The following is a 20426-nucleotide window of genomic DNA, read 5'->3' as shown; positions in this document are numbered from 1 at the left end:
TTAGGATGCTTGGGGACCCTCGAGGCCCAATGCATAGGGGTCCCTTTAAAGGTGCCTTATCATCTGTAACCATGGAAAGGCCAATCCAGTGGGGCTGGTTTTAAATGGGTCCCTTTCTATTTTAATCCTGGTCTTCTTGCTGGCTGGTTAGCAGGAATAAAAGAGGGAGAGGAGCAGATGTCTGATGGCAAACGGCAGAACCGAGTGACAGAATGACTCCTACTCCTGCAAGGAGGGACAGACCCTGGGACCAGACCTCGGGGCTGCCATGCCAGTCAAGTGTTTCCGGGAAACAGGGCGACGCCCAGGCTCCTTGGTGTCACAGAGAGGATGCCTGTTTAAGATGCGAGGGAAGAGGAGCAGGGAGGGGCTTGTGGATGTGAAAATCCCACCATGGAAGCAGGAGGTGATAGTGACCTAAGGTTGAGGTTAAGCCCAGTGACTGCCATGGGGAGGGGATGTTAGGGACCTAATCACAGTGGACTGAAACACAGACAAGCCCTCCAAACTTACCGGCGGTCCGGGAGGTCCCTCTGGCCCTGGTGGCCCAGGAACCTAGAAGTCGAAGGGAGACAGTTAGCCCACCCCCCGTTATACTCTAAGGGGTCTCGCCTTCTGCCATAGCCTGGGGTCCGGCTAGGGACTGCAAGGCTGGACAGAACTACCAACACACCGTCTCCCAAACAAAGGCTTAGAACAGGTCAGAAACTCATAGCAACTCATTAGCCTGCACACTGTTTCAAACAAACAAACAAACAAACAAACACTGCCATGAAATATCCTCAAAATGTCTATTCTTCTGGATGTTTTTGAAAAACCAGAAAATCTGGCTGCCTCAGGCTCTTGTTCTTGCATGGCAACAGTTGCCTGGAGCTCAATGAGAGCTTTCCCTTCCGGGTGGGGCTTGAGTTCTTTGATTTACCTCAGTCCTCACCACTCCCCATTATTTTTAACCCAGACTTCTTGCATTCATGTGTTGCATGCCTGGTCCTGGTTGGCATTTGGGTTTGAGACCTTTAGCTTAAAGGAAGAGAGACTGGTTGTCTGGAATGCGGTGAGACTGAGATGCTTCTGAAGAATATTCCTCAAGCTCCCCAGGTTTGTAACAGACAGGATATGGGGACTGTGGGTCTCCGTTTCTCCTGAGGGCAGGTTAAAGTCAAAGAGATTCGGACTGGACAGAGAACGCGAAGGAACCCAGGGCGGTCTTCCTCTCTACGGAGGATGCTGTGCAGCGTAGATTCTGTCTCTGGTGAAGATGGACATCCATTTGTACACAGTCAGCCACCCAAGAGGCAGGAAGGAGACCTGCCTGCTCTTTTCTGAGCCGGTCTCCCCACTTCGGCTTCTGGACTCTCCTTGGGCACCTCACCTTCCCAGGGACAGAATCCCCTGGAGTGTGGCCAGCACGGGGACCCTCTGCCAGGTGACTATAAGGGGAGCCTCTGCACTGGGCAGACAGGGAATCCCTGTTGTCGCTTGGACAGGTGGACTTTTTAACTCCATAATACTGTTGTCTCCTTGCAGGGAACTCAATCTTTGGAAACTCTACCTTCTTAAAAAAAAAGAGTTTACTGCTTTTTTTCTTATTATAAACAAGTAATTCACATATCTTGAATGGGGTAGAGGTTATATAAATCTATGCATGTATTAAAATTCTTAGAACCGTCAAAAAGTCAATTTTACCGTATTATCATTTTACTATATGATAATTTAAAAAATAAAAAAATTTAAACGAATACAAATTTATTAACATATTAGTAAATTAAAGAGAACTGAAAGAAGAAAAAAGAATAAATATCTCTGAGTAATGCTAATATTTTGCTTTATTTCCTTCTACTACTCTTTTTTGATGCATAAAATGTATTTGAATGTATGTCTATACTTATGATGATATCATATATATATAAAATTGGGTTCTCTTCTCTTTTTCACTTAACACAAAACCCATTTTTCCGTTTTTTGTATGTTCCCCACAAGCCTCGTTTCAATGTTGATGTGTTATTCATTGACTGGAATAAAAATGAGTTCCTACCTAGCCAGGGCTTGGAGCAGGGCTTGGCATAAGGAAAGCTCTCCAGCATGCGGACTATTATTACCATTAGTATTTTGTGTTAAGTTATTTAATCATTTCCTTCTTGTTAGAAATGCAGCCTGTTCCCAATTTTTAGTTTAAATACATCTGGAAGGAACATTTTTGCATATTATGCTTTTCCTGAATTTCAGAGCATTTCTTTAGGAGCCTATCCAAATAAATAACATACATGTTATATAATCAGGTCTGTGTTACTAAATGCAGATGGGGTTTGGTGACACTGAAGGGTGACGGAGGGTTTGGTGGTCTCTCTCTGCGGTAGTGTCTGGGTGGCCCAGGCCCTTCCACCAAATAGCCTCTCCCTCACGTATCCTCGACCTCTGTTGCTCTCCTGGCTCTTACCCTGAGCCTGATTCCCTCCCCTGTTATGAGAAGCTGGCTTCCATCCTGACCACCTCTCACTCCACTGTTCTCCCGTTTTCCCTTAACCACCACACTTCTCAAAAGAATAATGCCTCTCTCTGGAAACCCTACCTCTGGAGCTTCTAGGCAAACTCCTACAGAGTCTTCAAGACCCTGCTCCAATGACCCTGCTTCTGGGGTGCTCACCCGACTCCCTGAGCTGCTGCCATTCTAGCGCCCACGACTGGGGACTGTTTGCTGCACAGGGATGGTCTTGTTTTCCTGTCTCCAGGCTCTAGCCCTGGAATGGAACATGGCAGGTGCTATGAGAATACCGCTGAGGGACTTGATTAATGGGAAGACCGTGGAGCAGACCTGTGGGCCCTTGCTGACCCCTCAGGTGTGCAGGAAATGTTCAACTTCCTGCACTCCTCCTGTGCCAGGCAGTTGTGAGTTTCTTTCTAGAGCATGGACGTTATGTGCACACTGGAGAGACTGTGGTGTTACAAGGTCCCTGTCAAATAATCCCTGTGACACAAGCCACAGAGCAGGCACAACCTACCTCCACTCCTGGGTCACCCTTCTCCCCGTCTTCTCCTTTCTCTCCCTGTGGGCACAAAACAACATGGCGTGGATGCCAGCACTCGGGGGATCCTGGGACAGACACCCTCAAATGTGTGACAAACCTGACCAGTACTAGACTAGGCGTAGATATCAGCAAGGACCACCTGGGAGGCTGCAGAGGTAGCTGGCCTGAAGGACGAAGGCCAGCGCAGGGGACTAGTGATCACTGACTTCCTGAATCTGAGGTTCTAACACGTGGGAGGAGAGGCTGATATTCTGTATAGATCCTGCAGGGCAGAGGCCCTAGGATGGACCTGGGACTTGTTTCTAACCAGTAGAATATGGTCTATTGGCAAAGATGATGGGATGTCGATCTTGTGATTATGTTACAAGCTCATGTTACAAATTATACATGTTGTAAAAATGATAGATTAAGACTGTGTTTACAAGTATGTTACACACACACACACACACACACACACACACACACTCACACACCTGTCTTGCTAGGATGCACTGAGAGACGCCTGCTGGCCTTGGTCTTGAAGAAGCAAGCTGCTATAATATGATCTGCCTACTATGGGGAAGGCCGAGCGGCCGGGAACTGTAGGTGGCCTCTAGGAGCTGAGGGACTCATTGCAGCTATAGAAGGAACTGAAAATTATACCAGTAGCAACGAGCTTGGAAGAGGACCCCAGCTCTAGATGGGGTTGCATCTGGATGGCACCCTGACTGGGCAGAGGCCCCAGCTGCGATGGGCCTGGACCCCTGAGCCATGGAAGCTGTGCCATAATACGTGTGTGTTGTTTTAAGCCACTGAATTTGTGGTGACTTGTTACGCAGCTACAGAAAGTGAATACGGTTCTAGAAGCGGAGCCAGGGCCAAGGGGGTGGGGGGCGGTTGATGAGGGTACCTCACACCACATCGGAAGCATTCCCTCCAGCTTGGAGGGGACATGTCAGGAGGCTACCAGCTGCCTGCCTGTCCCAGCTGAGTGGGGCAGCCACAGTCAGTGGCCTTCGAGGGATCCTGCACTGGGTCAGAGGTGGGACTGGTTGACCTCTGAGGTTCTTTCCCCTTCTAAGAGGAGAATTCGAGTCCAAGATTCTAGCACCTTGGAACTATGTTGGCCCCTGGAGATGAAGGCCACCACGCTGTGCGCGGAGGGAGCTGGAACCCCTGTTGACACCCAACTGCCCCTCAGGGAGTAGCTGCTCATCCAGAGGACCCTCCCATCCCCCGGCTGGGCAGGCAGGCTGGCGGTCAGTGCAGCTTCATCACAGCACCAGGCACCCGCCAGGCAGGTGACCTCAGTGAGGGCACCCCGCTTGCTTGCCCTCATCAGCAGAGGCCTGCTGACCACCCTGATGCTCGGCCTCCTCGCCTTACCGTGAATCCTGGGAGCCCGATTGGGCCAGGCAATCCGGTCGCTCCAGGTCTCCCTTGGTCACCTGGTTCTCCTTTCTCCCCAGTTGGGCCGTCTAGACCCTACAGGTCGAAAAAGACCTCTGTTAGTCAAGGGCAAGGTCATCACGCTGAGGTCTGGGACCTGCCGTGGCATGCACGTGGGGCCACCTTCCTCTAAGGGCAGGTGTCTAGGGTGCTGCCTGGAAACCATGAAGCCCAGAGAAGGCTTCCAAGTCAAGCCAGAGGCCTAGCTGGCCTGGGCTGAGGTCCCTTGTTTGCATCTCTCCTGGGTCTAGGGCTGTCCCTATACTCTCCTGGGTATAGGTACGCTGTCCCAAGAGGCAGTTTTACACTCCCAGCAACTCAGTGAGGTATCCAGGGAAGGCATTATCATCCCCATTTTAATTTTATTCTTTTTTGTTAAGTCAAATTTATCAATTTTTTTCCTTAATGAATTATGCATTTGGTGTTGTAGCTAAGAAATCTCTTTTTTTTTCCCCCTCCCTTGATCACGCGGCTTGTGGGATCTCAGCTCCCTGACCAGGGATTGAACCTGGGCCACGGCAGTGAAAGTCTGGAATCCTAACCACTAGGTCACCAGCGAATTTCCAATCATCCCCATTTTAGAGATGAGAAAACCGAGGCTCTGCCAGGCTCAGTGACTTTCCCGCGGACACAGATAGGAGATGACAGAACAAGACCCAGGTCGCTTGAGGCGGGAAACTGGCCTTTATAAAGTAAAGCTTGAGGGGAAAATGGGTGAGCGCCCTGTCCCCAGCTCCCGGCTCTGGTTTCCAGCTGCAGCTGGCACAGCGCACAGCCACATCATGCTGGGTGGGCCCTGGCACTCACCGGTGGGCCTGGCTGCCCCATCTCCCCTTTCTCCCCCTTCTCTCCTGGGTTCCCCGGAGGGCCATCTTCTCCCTTCATTCCTGCAGGCCCAGCCTTTCCTGGGGGGCCTTGGGGACCAGGAGGGCCCACATCTCCTGGTTTGCCTCGAGGTCCCTCGAGAAAAGATCAACAACACGTATTAGATACACTGATGGAGAAACGAGGGGCAAGAATGAGAAAGAAGGGCGGGGCGGGGGTGGTGGTACAAAGGACTCGGCTCTTTGGCACTTGATTGGACCAGCCAGAGAGCCTGGGGAATCTGAGGGGCCGCAGCCCATCCCAGCGTGGGTCGGCGTGGCTCCTCCTGGGGCCAGCAGTGGGGCTCGGCTGGGCTTCCAGAGGTGGGCCTCCCCTCCCCTCTCCCTTCCCCACAAGGCTCCCTTCCAGAGCTTTCTGCACCCTCACCCCCCACCAGGGCAAAGATTAGCTTCAGAGGTTTGTCTGGGAGTGTCCTTACCTTTTCCCCATCGTGTCCGGGAGGGCCGGGCAGCCCAATCTCCCCCTGTAGCCAGAACAACTAAAGGTCACTCTCAGACCAGAGAAGAACAATAAGTGTTATTTATACAGCACTTCCTATGTCAGGTATCCTCAGCACTCACACAGAAGGTATGTACTTTCACTGACTCCGTTGTGGAGGTGAGGGCCCCAGTGCAGAGTTGTGAGCCCAAGGCCTGGAGTTAGCGAAGACTGGATCCCAGTCCGGGCATTCCAGCTACAAGTCCACGTTCTAGCCACAAACTTGCATGTCTGACAGCGCAGGCGCTCCCTGGGAGGGGTGCTTGCCTCCCTGTTCTCCCTACCCCCAAACTCAGCCTTCCAGTCCTGGCCCCCACACGGGGAGCTCCCTTCACTTCACATCAACCCGAGTCCCTTCTTTAAGTCAGGGAGGGAGATAAAGGAGGTGTGGCCTCTGCTTTGAGGCCAGGTAACCAGCTGCGTCACCAAGGCAAGCTGAGAGGAAAGAGCTGTGAATTCCTCCTGATAGATCAGGGAAGGCTTCAGGGAGGAGGTGGCCTTCAAGTTGGGCTTGGAATACGAAGACTTTGAAAGGTAGGGAAAATGGGAAGGGACTTCAGGGCAGAGGACCTCATGAGCAGAGGACAGAGGGGCAAATGTGTTGGCCTTCTGGGAAAAATTACAGGGGTGGGGGGCAGAGGAGAAAAGGGAGCAAAGGCAGGAATTGAGGGAGGGGTGAGATTGGGGAGGGGCTCAAGCGCCACGTGCCCTGATGGCGGGTTGGGTCCCTGCTGTGGCTCTGGCTGGGGCGGGGGCTCGTCTAGACCCGGCCCCACCACATCAGAGGGGTCTGTGAATTACAGGAGCCCGAGACAGACAGCGAGGGAAGAAAGGCAGAGCTGAGGATGGGGGCAGTGAAACGGCAGTGATGTCAGTGGTCAGGCGATGGCTTGGAGCTTTGGGGAGAATTGAAGGCTGGAGTGAGGTGGTGGCTCTGGGAACATGAGAAGGACACAGATGAGGGGCAGCCGTGGGGTCCCGTGCTCAGAGACACACGCAGGGCTTCTGCAGGGTCTGCACCCCCCTTGTCAAGACAGTGTTACCTTCTGGCCTGGGATCCCTGGAGCTCCGGGTGGGCCAATCTGCCCAGGAAGACCAGGGGGCCCCTAGGAAAGGAAAGAAAGACACGTGGGAGAACTTTCCAACTGAGGAGGGGTGGCCTGTCTCCAGAGAAGTATGTGGAAGCTGGTTTATAGAGACTGGTCATTTCCAAACATTTCATCAGGGGCAGGAACACTTTTGTTTGCAAAGGAAATATGGAGACCCCACAGTGTAAGGGAGATAAGCACTGAGTGTGTCTGGATTAAAGTGGGGGGCAGGGACCCTAGGCCCATGCTTATCAGCCTCTCCCTCCCTGTCCGTCTACACCCTGGGGGCTCCTTGGGCTCCAAGAAGATAAATCTGACCTTCCCCGACAGTGACTTAAAAATGTCTCCAGGAAGCAACCCAAATGTCCATCAACAGCTGAACATCTGGCACATTCATACATTGGAATACTACGCAGCAGTGGAAAAAGAACCGAGCACTGCACAGGCCATGCCATAGAAGGAAGAAACCCTGACACGTTATGCGGAGCAAAAGAAGCCAGATGCAGACACCTACATACTGTGTGATTCCATTCATAAGAAACTCTAGAACTAAAGACAAATCTAAGCTATGGTGAGAGAAAGCAGATCAGTGGTGGCTCGGGGTTGGGCATAAGTGTGGGATTGACTCCTGAGATGCATGAAGTGATTGGGGTGGTGGGTACATGGTTATATATATTTGTCAAAACTCAGCAAATTCTACACCTAAAACGGGTGCATTTTATTGTATGTAAATGGTTAATTCAAGGTTGATTTTTTTTTTTTTTTTTGGTATGCGGGCCTTCCCCTGTTGTGGCCTCTCCCGTTGCGGAGCACAGGCTCCGGACGCGCAGGCTCAGCGGCCATGGCTCACGGGCCCAGCCGCTCCGCGGCACATGGGATCCTCCCATACCGGGGCGCGAACCTGGTTCCCCTGCATCGGCAAGCGGACGCGCAACCACTGCGCCACCAGGGAAGCCCAAGGTTGATTTTTAAAATTTAAAAAAAATGTTTCAGAAAGTTTTGCTTCAAAGAGCTATTTCAAATAATCTATTTTAATGTTTCCAAATGAAGCTCACTGATTCCAGAATCATGTGGTTAATACCAATTTCTGGGATTGGGGCACTGTACGACTGGTGCTTAATTCTGGCTTTGCATCATCCTTAAGTGTGTTCTGTGGCACATGGCCACTAAAAATATTAAGTGACATAAAATGTATGTTTGAGAACATTGTGATCTCCCCTCTCTTCTCTGCCTTGGAAGTTAAACCTGGTGGTAATCATTTTAGCTACAAATATTTACTGAAAGCCTGTCACTGGTAGGCACATGTGCAAAATCCAGGCTTGGAATTCACTGGTTTTCCAGATGCAGAGAATGAAATTGATTTCTAGGAAAGAGGAAAAGGTAGAGGGTCGCTACTGATTTTTTTAGGATTATGCACTTTATTAGCAAAAGATTGGGTAAAAGGAGAACATAAAAACATCCTCCTCTATACCACTATTTCCTTGACACAGCTGCAGTGAGAACCAGTATTTGTCCTGTGACAGGAGTGCACCACTGGGTCGGTGAAGAGCTACTCCAGACGACAGCCATGACCCTTCTCAGGCTCAGGTCAGCCCCTGCCGCAGCACTGCAGGGTCAACCCTAACCTTCTGGAGGCGAGACCTCCAGTCCTGGCTTCCAGGCTACCCTCCACCAGCCCTCAGCCCAGTGCCCGGGGAAATCAGGAAGGAGGACTCACCATCAGGGCCAGTGTCCGGATCTCCTAAAAACCAACACCATGTGATCAGTTGAAGAGCAAATAAGAGCCACATGGAGGGTCCCCTCGGCCCAGCCCTGGAAACGTGGGTGCTGGGCCCCTTGAAGGAGCACAGTAGAGGTAGACCCTCTCGGGGAGCCTGTGCCTTCCAGCCCCACCCCACCTCACCTCTCCCCTCCCAGAGGCTTGTAGTCACTGGACAGGGAGCAGCCCACGAGCACCAGATGCTATCCTACAAGATTCCTACATGCCCTAATATGGACTGCAAATTTTCTCTTTACAGGAGAGGGAGGGAAGCAGCATCTCCTGTTCCTTCTGTTTGTTTTTGTTTTCTTTTTCTGGCCTCGCAGCATGGGGGATCTTAGGTCCCTGACCAGGAATTGAATGCACGCCCCCTGCAGTGGAAGGGCGAAGTCTTAACCACCCGACTGTCAGGGGAGTCCCTCCCATTCTTTCTAATCATTCACTGGGACCCTTCCTTGATCTTCCCTCTTCTCCTAGAACCCAGATTTAAGGCTCTGATGTACCTCCCTTTAAACAGACAGACACAATAGAACAAAACACGGCACCACTGGAAAAATAAATTAGAGGGACAACTCTTGGCGTTAAAAAAAATAACTGTACAGCTTGTAAATGGATTCACATAGGTACAAAGATTCCTTTAAAGGAGCGGTTCTCAATCTGGGGTGATTTTGTCCCCCTGGAGACATTTGGCAACGTGCAGAGGCATATTTTGGTTGTCATAGCTGGGGAGTGGGGAGGCATCTATTGGCATATAGTGGGTAGAGACCGGGCACGCTGTTGAACAACCTCCAGCACACGGGACAGGTTTCCCCACAACCAACGTTACCCAGCCCCAAATGTCAGTGGCGCTCAGGTTGAGAAGCCCCGCTTTGAAACGAGGGTACCTTATGAACCTGAAATATGATTACATTGACACAAAGGTAGATGTGTTCCAGGAAGACAGATTCTACCATGTGAAGGGGGAGGCTGTGTGCTGGAGAAATGGGGTCCTAGAACCCCAAGTGGGCCAGCACCCCGCAGGCGCCAGGATGCCCCAGTTATGGCTCTCAGTGACCCAGAGCCAGGGTACCTGGCCAGCTGGGCCCAGACCCAAAGCCAGGCCATCTGGATTTCAAATGAGGGGGCCGTGTGCATGGGGGCTGAATGGGGGAGGCCGAAGGAGAGAAGGCAAGGGGATGAATCCCTGGAAGCTCTGTCCAGCGGCCTGGGCTCAGGGACATGAGTCAGGGTGTTGGAACGCTCAGCTCTGTCATCACACAGTCCGGAGGCCCATGAGCACCTCCAGATCTCTCGTCTCTGGGTAGGCCCCGCTCACCTGGAGAGCCTCGTTGATGTTTCCGTTGTAGTCCACCATCTCTCCTTTCCCGGGTTCGCCCTTGGAGCCCTACGAGACAAAGGAGACCTGCATCCAGGGCCTGGGCCAGGGGGGACCTCAGGACAAGCGCCTCCTGCTCTCTACCATCACTGGCTGCACAGGGGATGCAGAGCAGCTGGGGCGGCTACTGGGGGCTCCAAACACTCTCAGAGGCTGCCCAGGGGCTCCAGAACCAAAGAGAAGACTCCGTGTGAGAACCCTGGACTAGACAGACCTGGGGGAGACTGAGCGCGATCGCGGCTGCAATGTCAGACCTCCTATCTGCGGCCAGAACGCTCTTCCCTGCTTCCCCCCACTGCTGCCACCACCCCGCAAGGCCCTGGGGACAAGCCACTTCACCCTGTGACCCCAGGGAGGTGAGATGTGGTGCTGACTCTGGGTGAGAGATGCACGTACCTTGGGGCCAGCAGGTCCCTGTTCTCCAGCTGCTCCAGGCTCCCCCTGTTGCACGACAAAATTGGAGTGAAATGGGCACAAAGTCGGGTACAGAGAATCTGGTGTCCCCAGATGGGCCGTGTGTTAGGGTACTCAGAGGGGGCCAGGAGGCTCGGCTCAGCTCAGGCTGAGAGGCGCAGGGCTCCCTGTGCATCCCGTGCAGCCTCCACCCCTTGGGAAGCACCTCCACCGGCCAGCAAGCCCCTCTCCCTCCCAGCTCCCTCCAGCTTCTTGCTGGAAGATCTTTCTGTCCCATGTTAGTTGTTGGCGATTCCACCCATGTCCATCTGGCCACCTCCCCCCCGGTCTCCTAAGTCAGCCACCTCCTCGGGAGCAGGGACCAGACCCTCTGTCCCTCTTTATTTCTATCCTGTTCAAGAAGCAAGGGCTCAGACAGTTTTTGCCAATTGCCTGGGTGGTTGACAATTGCCGTGGACAGCCCAGGCAGTTCCTGTCTGCTGGTGAGACCCAAACTGTGGGAGAAACATGGGGGCCAGGGTGAGGCATTAGAACACTCAGCCTCTTGGAGCAGGTCGGGATGGGGGATTTGTTCCTGTTGGAAACAGGTCAGAACTGTGGGGAAATATGGTGTAAATTGTGAAAAGCAAACCATAGTTCCAATTGTTCTGGGATAATGGGAACACGGAACACATTTCAGAAAATCAAGACAGAAAGTAAAAATAAAGGGAAAACAAACCCTTTAATATAACTCAACTGCTGCCAACCCTGCCGTTGGCCAGCTCGTGGAGGCTCGCCTCCAGGTAACCTGCCCTGCACCTCCCCAAGTCCACAGCCTTTCAGTCACGGGGTGCCTGCGAAGGACACAGCAGCACCAGGCTGAGCCATCCACAGGGAAGAGCTGGAGGGAAGTGGGGCCCTGTCTTTACCAGTGGTGTGGGAGCTAACAGAAGGCAAGGGCTCCGGGTCTCTCCCCAGCCCCAGCGTCCCACCCCTGGGCCTGCCTTTGCCTGGCTGCCGTCTCAGTGGAAGTTCTCCAAAGCCCGAGGCGACCAGGAGAGATAGTAGGCACGAGTCATGGCCGTCAGCCCTGTGCCTGGAGGCCCAGTGGCAGGACGGCCAAGACTCTCTCTGTCTCTGTCTCTGAACTCCCAAGCTGACCCTCATCCTGCAGCTCTTAGATCTGGGGGCTCCTGTACCTTGTCTCCTTGCCGTCCTGGGGCGCCCGCCTGGCCATCAGCTCCAGCTTCCCCCTGGGCAAGAGCAGAGAGATGGGTGAGGGCACACGGGGTGGCTGGGACTGCTGCTTCAGGGGCAAAAGATGGTCTTGCTATTGATGTTCTAGTACGTGTCTCTGGGTCTCTGTCTCTTTCCCTGCTGGCTTCTACTAACTCACCCCATTCCACCTGTCTGACTCCTTCCCACCATTGGGCCCCACCCAGGTCTCACCTCCTCCTGCAGCCCTCCCTGACTACTCCCTTCCTCCTCTGGGCTCTGCGCTGCCAGGCCCTCCTCAGGTCTCGGTTAACACACGTGTGCCCAGTTCTGTCGAGGCCCCTAACTGTGGACTGCCACCAGCCTCCAGGGGCAGGAGGCAGGTCATTTTGGAGCCTGGAACTCTTACACACCTCATCAGGTCCTGCCTGGGGGACAGAGGGGAACGGGAGGGGCCTGGGCACGTGGGGACAGGGTGCCCAGGAGGCCTAGGACAGGAGGAGCAGGGAGAGGTAGGAGGCGGCCCACTCCAAATACTTCATTTATTCAAGGTTTTGCCTGGTCCTGGAAAGAGGACATGAGTCTGGGGACAGTCTTCTAGCTTTCCCTTCCTTTTGTCCTAGGATACAGGGACAAGAGTGACCAGATTTCCCCAACCCCAAATCGAGACCCAAGACGTGCCTGGTATCCATGCCCTTCAGGGTCAGCGGGACAGACTCAGCACCGGGCATGTCCTGGAGCCTGGGTGCTCATGCCAGGGAAGCTCTATTCTCACCAGTCACGTGGGAACGTGGCACTGAGCCCGAGACCCTTCCTGCCACTTCATCTTGCCTGTCTGTGGGGTTCCCTGTGGCTCCCTACACTATATTCCTGTGAATTGTGGGTTTGCTTCTCCTGCTAGATGGTGGGCAAGCCGAGGGCAGGTTCTCGGCAGCTTCACAGCCCATAGCAGGCCCTTGATAAACGTCGGTGGAATGAATGGGGATATTGCCTCAAATCATGCAGAGTAATTAATCCTTTCCTTATAAGCTAAGCAAGAGACCCCCTTATTTCCCTGTGCTGCTAAAATAAACCGAGCAATGCAGGAGGCATCTGCTTTGCAGAACTCAAGTCTTAACCACTGCAGCTTCCATCCTCTGCAAGGAAAGTGTGGGCAGCCCCATTTGTAGCTGTCCCACTGCTGCAACCTAACCTCCCCCCAGTGTGCCACACCAGGTGGGCCCAGCTGATCCCTGACCTGCAACTGATTTAGAGCCTAAGCCAGGGGCCTTTCTGGTTCTCCTAAGACCTTGCAGCCATTGGTTCTTGACTCAGTTACATCATAGCCATTTGAATCCATGGGACCATCCATCTGACCTTAGAGATGCTTGGAAGCACAAGCTTGGTCCAAATGACCTTTCTAGAATCCACTGGAAAAACCACACAGAGCAGGAGAGAAGGCAAGGGGCCCAGGACACGGAGTCCCCAAAATGGACTAAGGATAAAGGCCACAGGCAACAATCTGCCTTGAGCACTGATCCCAGGGAAAGACTCACCTTTGGCCCTGGGGGCCCAGGGAGCCCTGGGGGACCAGGCTCCCCTCTGCCCCCTCCAATGGAGTTGCCAGCATCACCTTTTTCTCCCTGGGGGTGGAAGGTAGAGTTACCATCACTAACTCTGGAGGCAGGTGGTTGATCACTGTCTTTTCTCCCCTCACAGTTCGAAGGAGTGAAGGCAGCAGACTGCCTCTCAGTCTATGCTGAATGTTGGGGGACATTAAGGGACTGTGGGCTCCAGGATGGCTGGGGACCAGAGGCCTTCAGAAACCTGGCTGTGGGATTTGAGGAGAGAATGGAGCTGGTTACTGAAGGAGAACGGGTGTAGAGCTAGGATAAGACACCCATCAGGACCAGGATCTAGAGCAGTGTTTCTCAAAGTGTATTCCCTGGAACACTTCTCCCACAGGTTGGGAATATTCAAAACATGAAAAAAAGGGGTCTGGTAGCCAAACAATGCTGGAAAGGCAAAGTGAAATGAAGCTTCGCAGGCTCTTTCACTGCAGGGTGCTAGGAGCCTCTTAGGCCAAGGTGCCCATGACTCTCTGAGGAGCCTGTTTTATTTATTTAAATTTTTACTGGAGTATAGTTGATTTACAAAGTTGTGTTAGTTTCAGGTATACAGCAAAGTAAATCAGTTATACGTGTATATATGTCTAATCTTTTTTAGATTCTTTTCCCATATAAGCCATTACAGAGTATTGAGTAGAGTTCTGAGGGAGCTGGTTGCTACCCACCTTCTGCCCTAGGAGGCCGAGTAGCCCAGGGGGGCCCGCAGCCCCCTTCTCACCCTGCGGAAGAAATGCAGACAGTTTGGGTTAGGAACTGTTTCTCCAAGATGTCGGCAAAGGCACCAGCCCTCCAGCGTCAGGCCTTGGCTTTCCTCTCTCGTCTCTCTGCCCCTGCATGGGCTCCTCTCGGAAGGACTCCACTTCCTGCTGGGCCCCATCAGGGACCTGACTCCTTCCTTGGGACACTTCACACTGGTATCGTTATCCTCCCAGTCCTGTGTGGGTGGGGCCCTCAGCACTTACGCAGGGAGAGGGGCCAGGAGCATTTAGTCACTTTTGGGGGTCTCCTGGGGACAGGCGAGCAGTTCAGAACGCCAGTATTTGGGAAAGTCATTTTTAAACCGCTTGGCTCTTTTTTATGTTTGTAATGTCTAGCAATTAGATAACCCTGGTCTCTAGGGAGAGCTTTCCGTCTACCTCCCCCCTACCTCTAGGGAGGACAAAAACCATCGAACCAGAACTTCTCCTTTGGAGGAATATTTTGAGAAGTTTGCCTCCTATTATGGGTTGAATTGTGTCCCATGAAAATTCATATGTTGAAGTCCTAACTCTAAGTATCTCAGAATGTGACCTTATTTGGAAATTGGGCCATTGGAGATGTAATTAGCTAAGTTATGAGGTGGGCCCCTAATCCAATATCATTGGTGTCCTTATAAAAAGGGGAAATTTGGACACAGACATGCATATCGGGAGAACACCATGTGAAGATGAAAGCAGAGATTGGGGTGATGCTTCTACAAGCCAAGGTACATTAAGAATGCCAGCAAACTACCAGAAACTAAGAGAAGCACGGAACAGATTTTTCTTCACACCCCACAGAAGGAACTAACCCTGTCAACACCTTGATCTCAGACTTCTGTCCTCAGAACTGTGGGACAAAGAATTTCTGTTGTAGAAGCCACACAGTTTGTGGTCCTGTGTTAGGGAAGCCCTAGTAAATGAGTACCCCTCCCTAACTAGCTTCTTCCTGAAGAACACTTTTTCTCCCTTATGGCACGAGTCCCAGAGCCCTGCTCTCACTGCAGAAATGAAGGGGCTCCGAGACTGTGGACGACCCCTCACTGCAGCAGTGACACAGCCAGGTCCAGCACCCAGGTCCGCCTTCTATGCCACAAAGACTTCACTTTGATTCAGTGTCCAGTACCAAGAAGGCCCCTGCCTGCTCAGCATGAGAAGCCCCACTCTCCATAGCCTGAAGGCTGGTGGTTCTCATAGGTAATAATAAAAATTGAGGACCCTGGGGTTGTAATGTGCTCACATGTCTCAATGAACTTTTCAGCTGGAGCCACAAAAGATGCCACACCAAGTCTTTAGCTGTCTTCCCCTTGCCACCTGCCCTTGGGTAGAAGCTGAATGACAAAATGGCCTGAAGCAGGCTAAGGGAGGAGAGGAGGGGCAGATAAGGGCCCAGGTGATGAGAGGGATGTGAATCCTGAGGCCCCAGCTGGCCCTGTTGTGCCTGGGCTGTGCCTTTGCCTTTAGCTGGGGCACCCCCTGAAACAGGCCAGGTCTAAGGGAAAGGGTGCGGTCCTGCCCTACAGAGGTCCTGGGGGATGGAGGTCGGGGGAGGGAAAGCTTCCCTTTCTTCTAGGCTTTCCTCCTGGGTACCCAATGGCTTTCAAGGAGAAAGTCTGTGTTCTTGAGTGTGAATTTTCTGAAGCTTTGCCAGGCCATCGAGGCGCTCCCTTTTTCCTGGAGACACATGCACCCACTGTACACTGCAAGCAGCACGCCAGCCATAGGGGTGGGGCAGGCAGTGGGGGACCAGCAGAGGCCAGGATGAAGGGAGCACACACTCAAGGACACAGTATCCTACCCTCTGCCCCGTCTTTCCCGGCAAACCTGGGGGCCCCAGCTTCCCTGTTGCTCCTGGGTCTCCCTTTGGGGTAAGAAGAGAAAGTCACTGATAAGAGGATGGGGTAGGGGTGGTGAGGGGTACGAAGGGCAGTAATCATAGACCAGTGTTTCCAGAATACTTGCCTCGTAAGACGCTCCTCTTAAAAAAAGAACGCCCTGGTCAGAAAGTTTGAAAATGCTGCACAAGACCCTGCATTTTTTTTTTTGAGTTTCCCAATGTATATTTAGCATAGTAAAGGCTCTGAGAAGGCCTGCAGTAAAGACACCTGCATAATAGTTTTAACCCCGCATTTCTCAAACGTATTTGACCACGGAAACTTTTTCTCATGTTACATCTCTTATTGTCCTGGATGAGAGAGACAGAGCCCTGTGAGTGCAGGAGACAACTGTCTCCACTGGAGCTGGTGTGAATGCAAACCAGACCGCTGCCCAGGCCAGGATCTAGGGAAGCGGGGAGGCATCTGGAGAGCATTCCTGAGGAGCAAGTCCCTCCCGGCAGGCTCTCCTCTGCTCAGTCAGGTCCCCAGCCCCAGGCTAGCCTCTGGGGGACCAGGAGCAAAACAACAGCAGCCCCTCCCACCTCCACCCCACGCCTGATGCTCGGTGCAGCCCAGAACGTTGCCTCTGTATCAGTACCTTGGCTCCTGGGATCCCAGGCTCACCCTGTGTGGGAAAAAAACAAGACTCAGGTAAAGAAATGAGAGCGCGAGTGAGTGAACGCAGGAGCAGAGGGGTGGAGGCAGCTGAGGGTAGGGGAAGCGTCTGGCCAGCCCAGGGCTTTCCTCTGCCTAGGACTCGGACCCCTCCCGGACTGTCCCTTATTCTTCCCCCAGGTGAGAGGGGTGGCAGGTGTGAGGCAGCCCAGGAGGAGGGAGAGGAAGGAAGGGGCATTTGCTTCGGACACGGTGTCCCTGTAAGTGACCTGCTGGGAGATCCTGTAAGTGACCTGCTGGGAGATCCACATCGAGCATTTGTGCTTCCGGGGTGTCCCCTCCCATCTGCTGAATTTTGGAGTGTAAAGGAAAGTGCTAGGTTCCTTTCACATTGGCAGGCTGGCAAGATCTTTAGTTGAGGCTGGTAAACCTTTGCCACTTACTTGCAAGGCTTAGTTAAACACCTGTCGTTCAATCTGTGCATCTGGCATAAATATTGCTTTAAGAGAAATGGTTCTGAATCCTGTCTGCTCCCTCCTTGGTCCAGTGGCCACCCAATGAGCCCCTGAAGCCCAACTCTGTCCTCTCTCCATCCCTCCCATCCTGGCCCTCAGGTGCTGAGTTACAAGGTCCACTGACCTTCATCCCCGCGGCAGCGATTCCAGGAGCCCCCTGGCAGAGAGAAGGAAAGGCACGGGGGCTTTCTTACCCAGCGGGAAGCACAGAGGAGGTGGCCAGCCTCCTCTCCCAGCCTCTTCTTGGAGAGATGTGAGGTGTGGAGGCTTCTGCCTGCCCCCAGGCCCACAGGGGAGGGGGTTGTTGAGCTTGGCACAGAGGGAGTGGGTCCGAGGAAGAGGCTCTGCACAGCTCAGTTGGGCCCCCTGGGCTTCCCACCCACCTGCTCGGCCCCTAGACCCTCCCAGGGGACTCAGAGGGCACTGTGTCAGGCAGCCCATGGCTGGGCTAGACAGGGGCTTCCCTGGGTGGAATGCGGGGAGGGCTTCTTGGGATAGGAGGAGGGGATTGAGGAGAAAGGGGAGAAATGGAGAGCCATGGGGAAGCGGACAACAGTAGATGGCTGAGTTCACCAAGCTCCTGGACCCTGAGGGTGCCCATGGGACTCTCCTCAAGGGAGCTCTCTGGCCCTAAGCCCTGATGGACTGGGGAGCGGCTGGGAGTGAACCCCATTTCCTTATCAGCCCAAGACCACCAACTTTGAGGTAAATAGGCTGCCAAGCATACCACTTAGTAAACTCCAAGTGAAGGTGATTTTTAGGGGGTCCCGACTCCCACATGGGTCTCAGAACTGCAGCCAGAGCTGGGGGTACCTGAGAGGACTTTTATGACCCACAGACGCCCACAAGGAGGCCTGGCCATGTCGGGAGGGCACTGCTGAGTGATGGCTCATGGGCCAAAAAGGAGCACCCCTGTCTGGAAGACAGGCCAGGCAGCAAAGGGGAGAGGACGGGAAGAAATGTGCACCCCGTCTCCTGTTTTTACAGCAAGACAGGATGTGGGAAAGGGAGGAGCTGGGAGAGAGGGCTGGGGCTGGGGGAGCTGCCTGGGGGTGGCGTACCTTTGCTCCGTGTTTGCCCGGCATCCCTGGCATGCCTCGTTCTCCCTGAAGGAAGAAACAAGAGAAACAGTGAGAAGAGGACCAGACTCAGGGCCCAAGGTCTTGGCCCTGGAAGCATGACCTGCAAGGATGTCAGTGAGAGTGGTTGCTGTGGAAGCTTGGGATGACCGTCCAGCCCATGAGGAGCTTGAGGTCCCCACCATTGCCGGCAGCCACGGTGGGCCACTCTTCTCAGCAAGGTGGACCTGCACAAGGACCCAAGTCACAGACCACAGAGCAGGAAGGAGCCCCAGAGAGAGGCCCACCAGGAGCCCGAGTCCAGGGAGGGGGAAAGTGCACTTGCACAAGGCTTCCTGCCTGACAGGGGCCTGGGCTAGGGCCGTGGGCCTGAGCCGCCCACTTGGCCACTTGCCTACTGCATACCTTCCCTCCCTCCCTGGCCTGCTGCCTCCTGCCCATTTTCACTCTGCACGTTTGCATGGGTGGTACTGCTGGCTGAGCCAGGCAGGACTCCGGCCTCTCCTCTTCCCTGGGGTCCTTTTTACCCAGGTTCCTTGGGTCTAACTCTTCCCGAGGACATGAGGGCTTTGGGCCCTAGGTCGGGGAGGGTCCGCCTGTGCTTTGGGCTGTGGGGGACTGTGGATGGAGGCAAGGAGCGGCCCGGAGCCCACCCACTTCTCTGCATTCCTGGCCCTGCCTGGCCAGAGGCACCAGTCACGGGGCTGCTTCTCCAGGATACCATGCTTGGGCTTTGCTCTACCATCTTGGCAGTGTCCTGTCTTTTTGTGAACCTCTTTACTTCCTGGCGAAAATGCCAAATCTAAGGGGAGGAGTGAGCTCAGGAAGGACAGGGAGTGTCCTGCCCCGCTTGGAAGGACACACCAGGAGGAGATGGGGTTGGAGGTGACAGCCAGTGACAATTGGGGGCCGAGAGTAGGTGAGTCAAGACTTACCCGCTGTGTCAGAGAGGGAGGGGTGCAGGGGAGGAAGGAGGCCTTTGTCTCCACGAGTGGAACCCCAAAAGAAGTCCCAGTGTAAGCCCCAGCCAGGGCTCAGGATGCTGTGCAGTATGCGTGGTAGCAGCTCAGACCCTGTGGCCTGGAGGCCACGCTGCATATCCCACAGGCAGAGGGGGAACATGGCCCCACCTGGCCTCCATCTTTTCAGCTGACCTCATCCCTTCCCTGACATCTTACAGGAAGCCCTGGTCCACTCTTCTCCTTGCAGAGGCTGGAGCTACTTCCAACCTTTCCCCTCCATGACTGGGCCTCCACGCTGGCATCCAGATAAGCGTCCAACACACAGACCGGACAGTAACACTCCTGTACTTTGCAACTGCCACCGCCCGGCACTGACTGCGGAAAAGGGGCCAGGGTCCTGAGCATGGCACTCCACCCTTGCTCCTTCCTGGCCTCACCGTCTCACACCCTGACACCTACACTGCTTCTCTGAAAACATCACCCGTTTTCAGAATTCTCTGCCTTTCTGCTATTTCCTCTGCTCAAAACCCTATTCATCCTTGGGGTGCTGGTCAAATGCCATCTCCTCTTGAAGCTTTTTGCTCTGCCCCATAGCCCAGTGCTGGTTCCTCAGTGCAGCAGGAACCACTGTGTGTATGTAACCTGCGTACACACATCATGTCTGCTGGGGATGGCTTCACCTCCAGCCTCTTTGGGCCAAGTCTCTGAATTCTGTGAAAGGCCCAGAAACTTTAGCTCCATATGCAGCAGCCCTCCCTCACCCGACCCCACCAGGACCCCTGAGCCACAGGCAAGGGTGGTAGAGCTGGACTCAGAAGTGACCACAGCAGACAAGCTGGTGCCCCAGGTCTGCCCCAGGCACTAAATTCTGGTAAATCCCTCTTGTGGGAAAGAGTGGAGAAAGGCACAGCCATTTACTGTGTCTGTTATGTGTCTGGCTCTGAGTTAAGCCCTTACACCCTGCTTCCATTCAATCTTTAAGAATCCCCTCTAATCAGTGAGTGGATGTTATTCCTGTTCCACAGGTGAGCCAACTGTGGCTCTGGAAGGCCAGGTATGACTGCCAGTGTCACACAGAGCAGGGATTTGGACACAGGTCTTTTGTCTGCCAAGTGCAGGTACCAGCGACTGGTGTTCCGTCGCTTCCGTTAAACACCCTCTGCAGGTCAAAGCCCTCTCTTCTGGATGGCCCTCAGGTCTGTGCCCCATAGGGGTGAAAAGTCAGCGCTCAGACCAGGGCTGTGTCTTTAACCACAGGCACCAGGGAAAAGAGCTGAGCCGGGGCCGGCCTGTGAGCACAGTTCTGCTGTACGGCCAGCAGAGGGCGCTACAGGACTTCATCAGAAGTCTGGCAACAGTGGGTGTAGAGCGCCAGCCGAGGGCCCCAT

At 53.7% G+C, this 20426-nt stretch overlaps 1 protein-coding gene across 1 annotated transcript in view; it reads right to left on the bottom strand.

The window, feature by feature from the left end:
• COL13A1 (collagen type XIII alpha 1 chain) overlaps positions 1 to 20426 on the bottom strand; it is a 95417-nt gene that overhangs the window by 29571 nt on the left and 45420 nt on the right. The window contains exons 15-30 of the mRNA XM_028480858.2: positions 18059 to 18103; positions 17122 to 17154; positions 16466 to 16492; positions 15789 to 15851; positions 13919 to 13972; positions 13182 to 13268; positions 11631 to 11684; positions 10435 to 10479; positions 9979 to 10047; positions 8622 to 8645; positions 6860 to 6922; positions 5758 to 5802; positions 5262 to 5414; positions 4392 to 4490; positions 3000 to 3044; positions 514 to 555 (exon numbers count right to left, since the gene is read on the bottom strand). Of these exons, the coding sequence (XP_028336659.2) occupies positions 514 to 555; positions 3000 to 3044; positions 4392 to 4490; positions 5262 to 5414; positions 5758 to 5802; positions 6860 to 6922; positions 8622 to 8645; positions 9979 to 10047; positions 10435 to 10479; positions 11631 to 11684; positions 13182 to 13268; positions 13919 to 13972; positions 15789 to 15851; positions 16466 to 16492; positions 17122 to 17154; positions 18059 to 18103 (948 nt within the window). The remainder of the gene's footprint in view (positions 1 to 513; positions 556 to 2999; positions 3045 to 4391; positions 4491 to 5261; positions 5415 to 5757; positions 5803 to 6859; positions 6923 to 8621; positions 8646 to 9978; positions 10048 to 10434; positions 10480 to 11630; positions 11685 to 13181; positions 13269 to 13918; positions 13973 to 15788; positions 15852 to 16465; positions 16493 to 17121; positions 17155 to 18058; positions 18104 to 20426) is intronic.

This window comes from Physeter macrocephalus, chromosome 20, assembly GCF_002837175.3.
Source record: "Physeter macrocephalus isolate SW-GA chromosome 20, ASM283717v5, whole genome shotgun sequence".
Classification (NCBI taxonomy): Eukaryota; Metazoa; Chordata; class Mammalia; order Artiodactyla; family Physeteridae; genus Physeter; species Physeter macrocephalus.
Note: the sequence above shows the minus strand (reverse complement) of the source record. Positions and strands in the feature narration are given on the sequence as shown.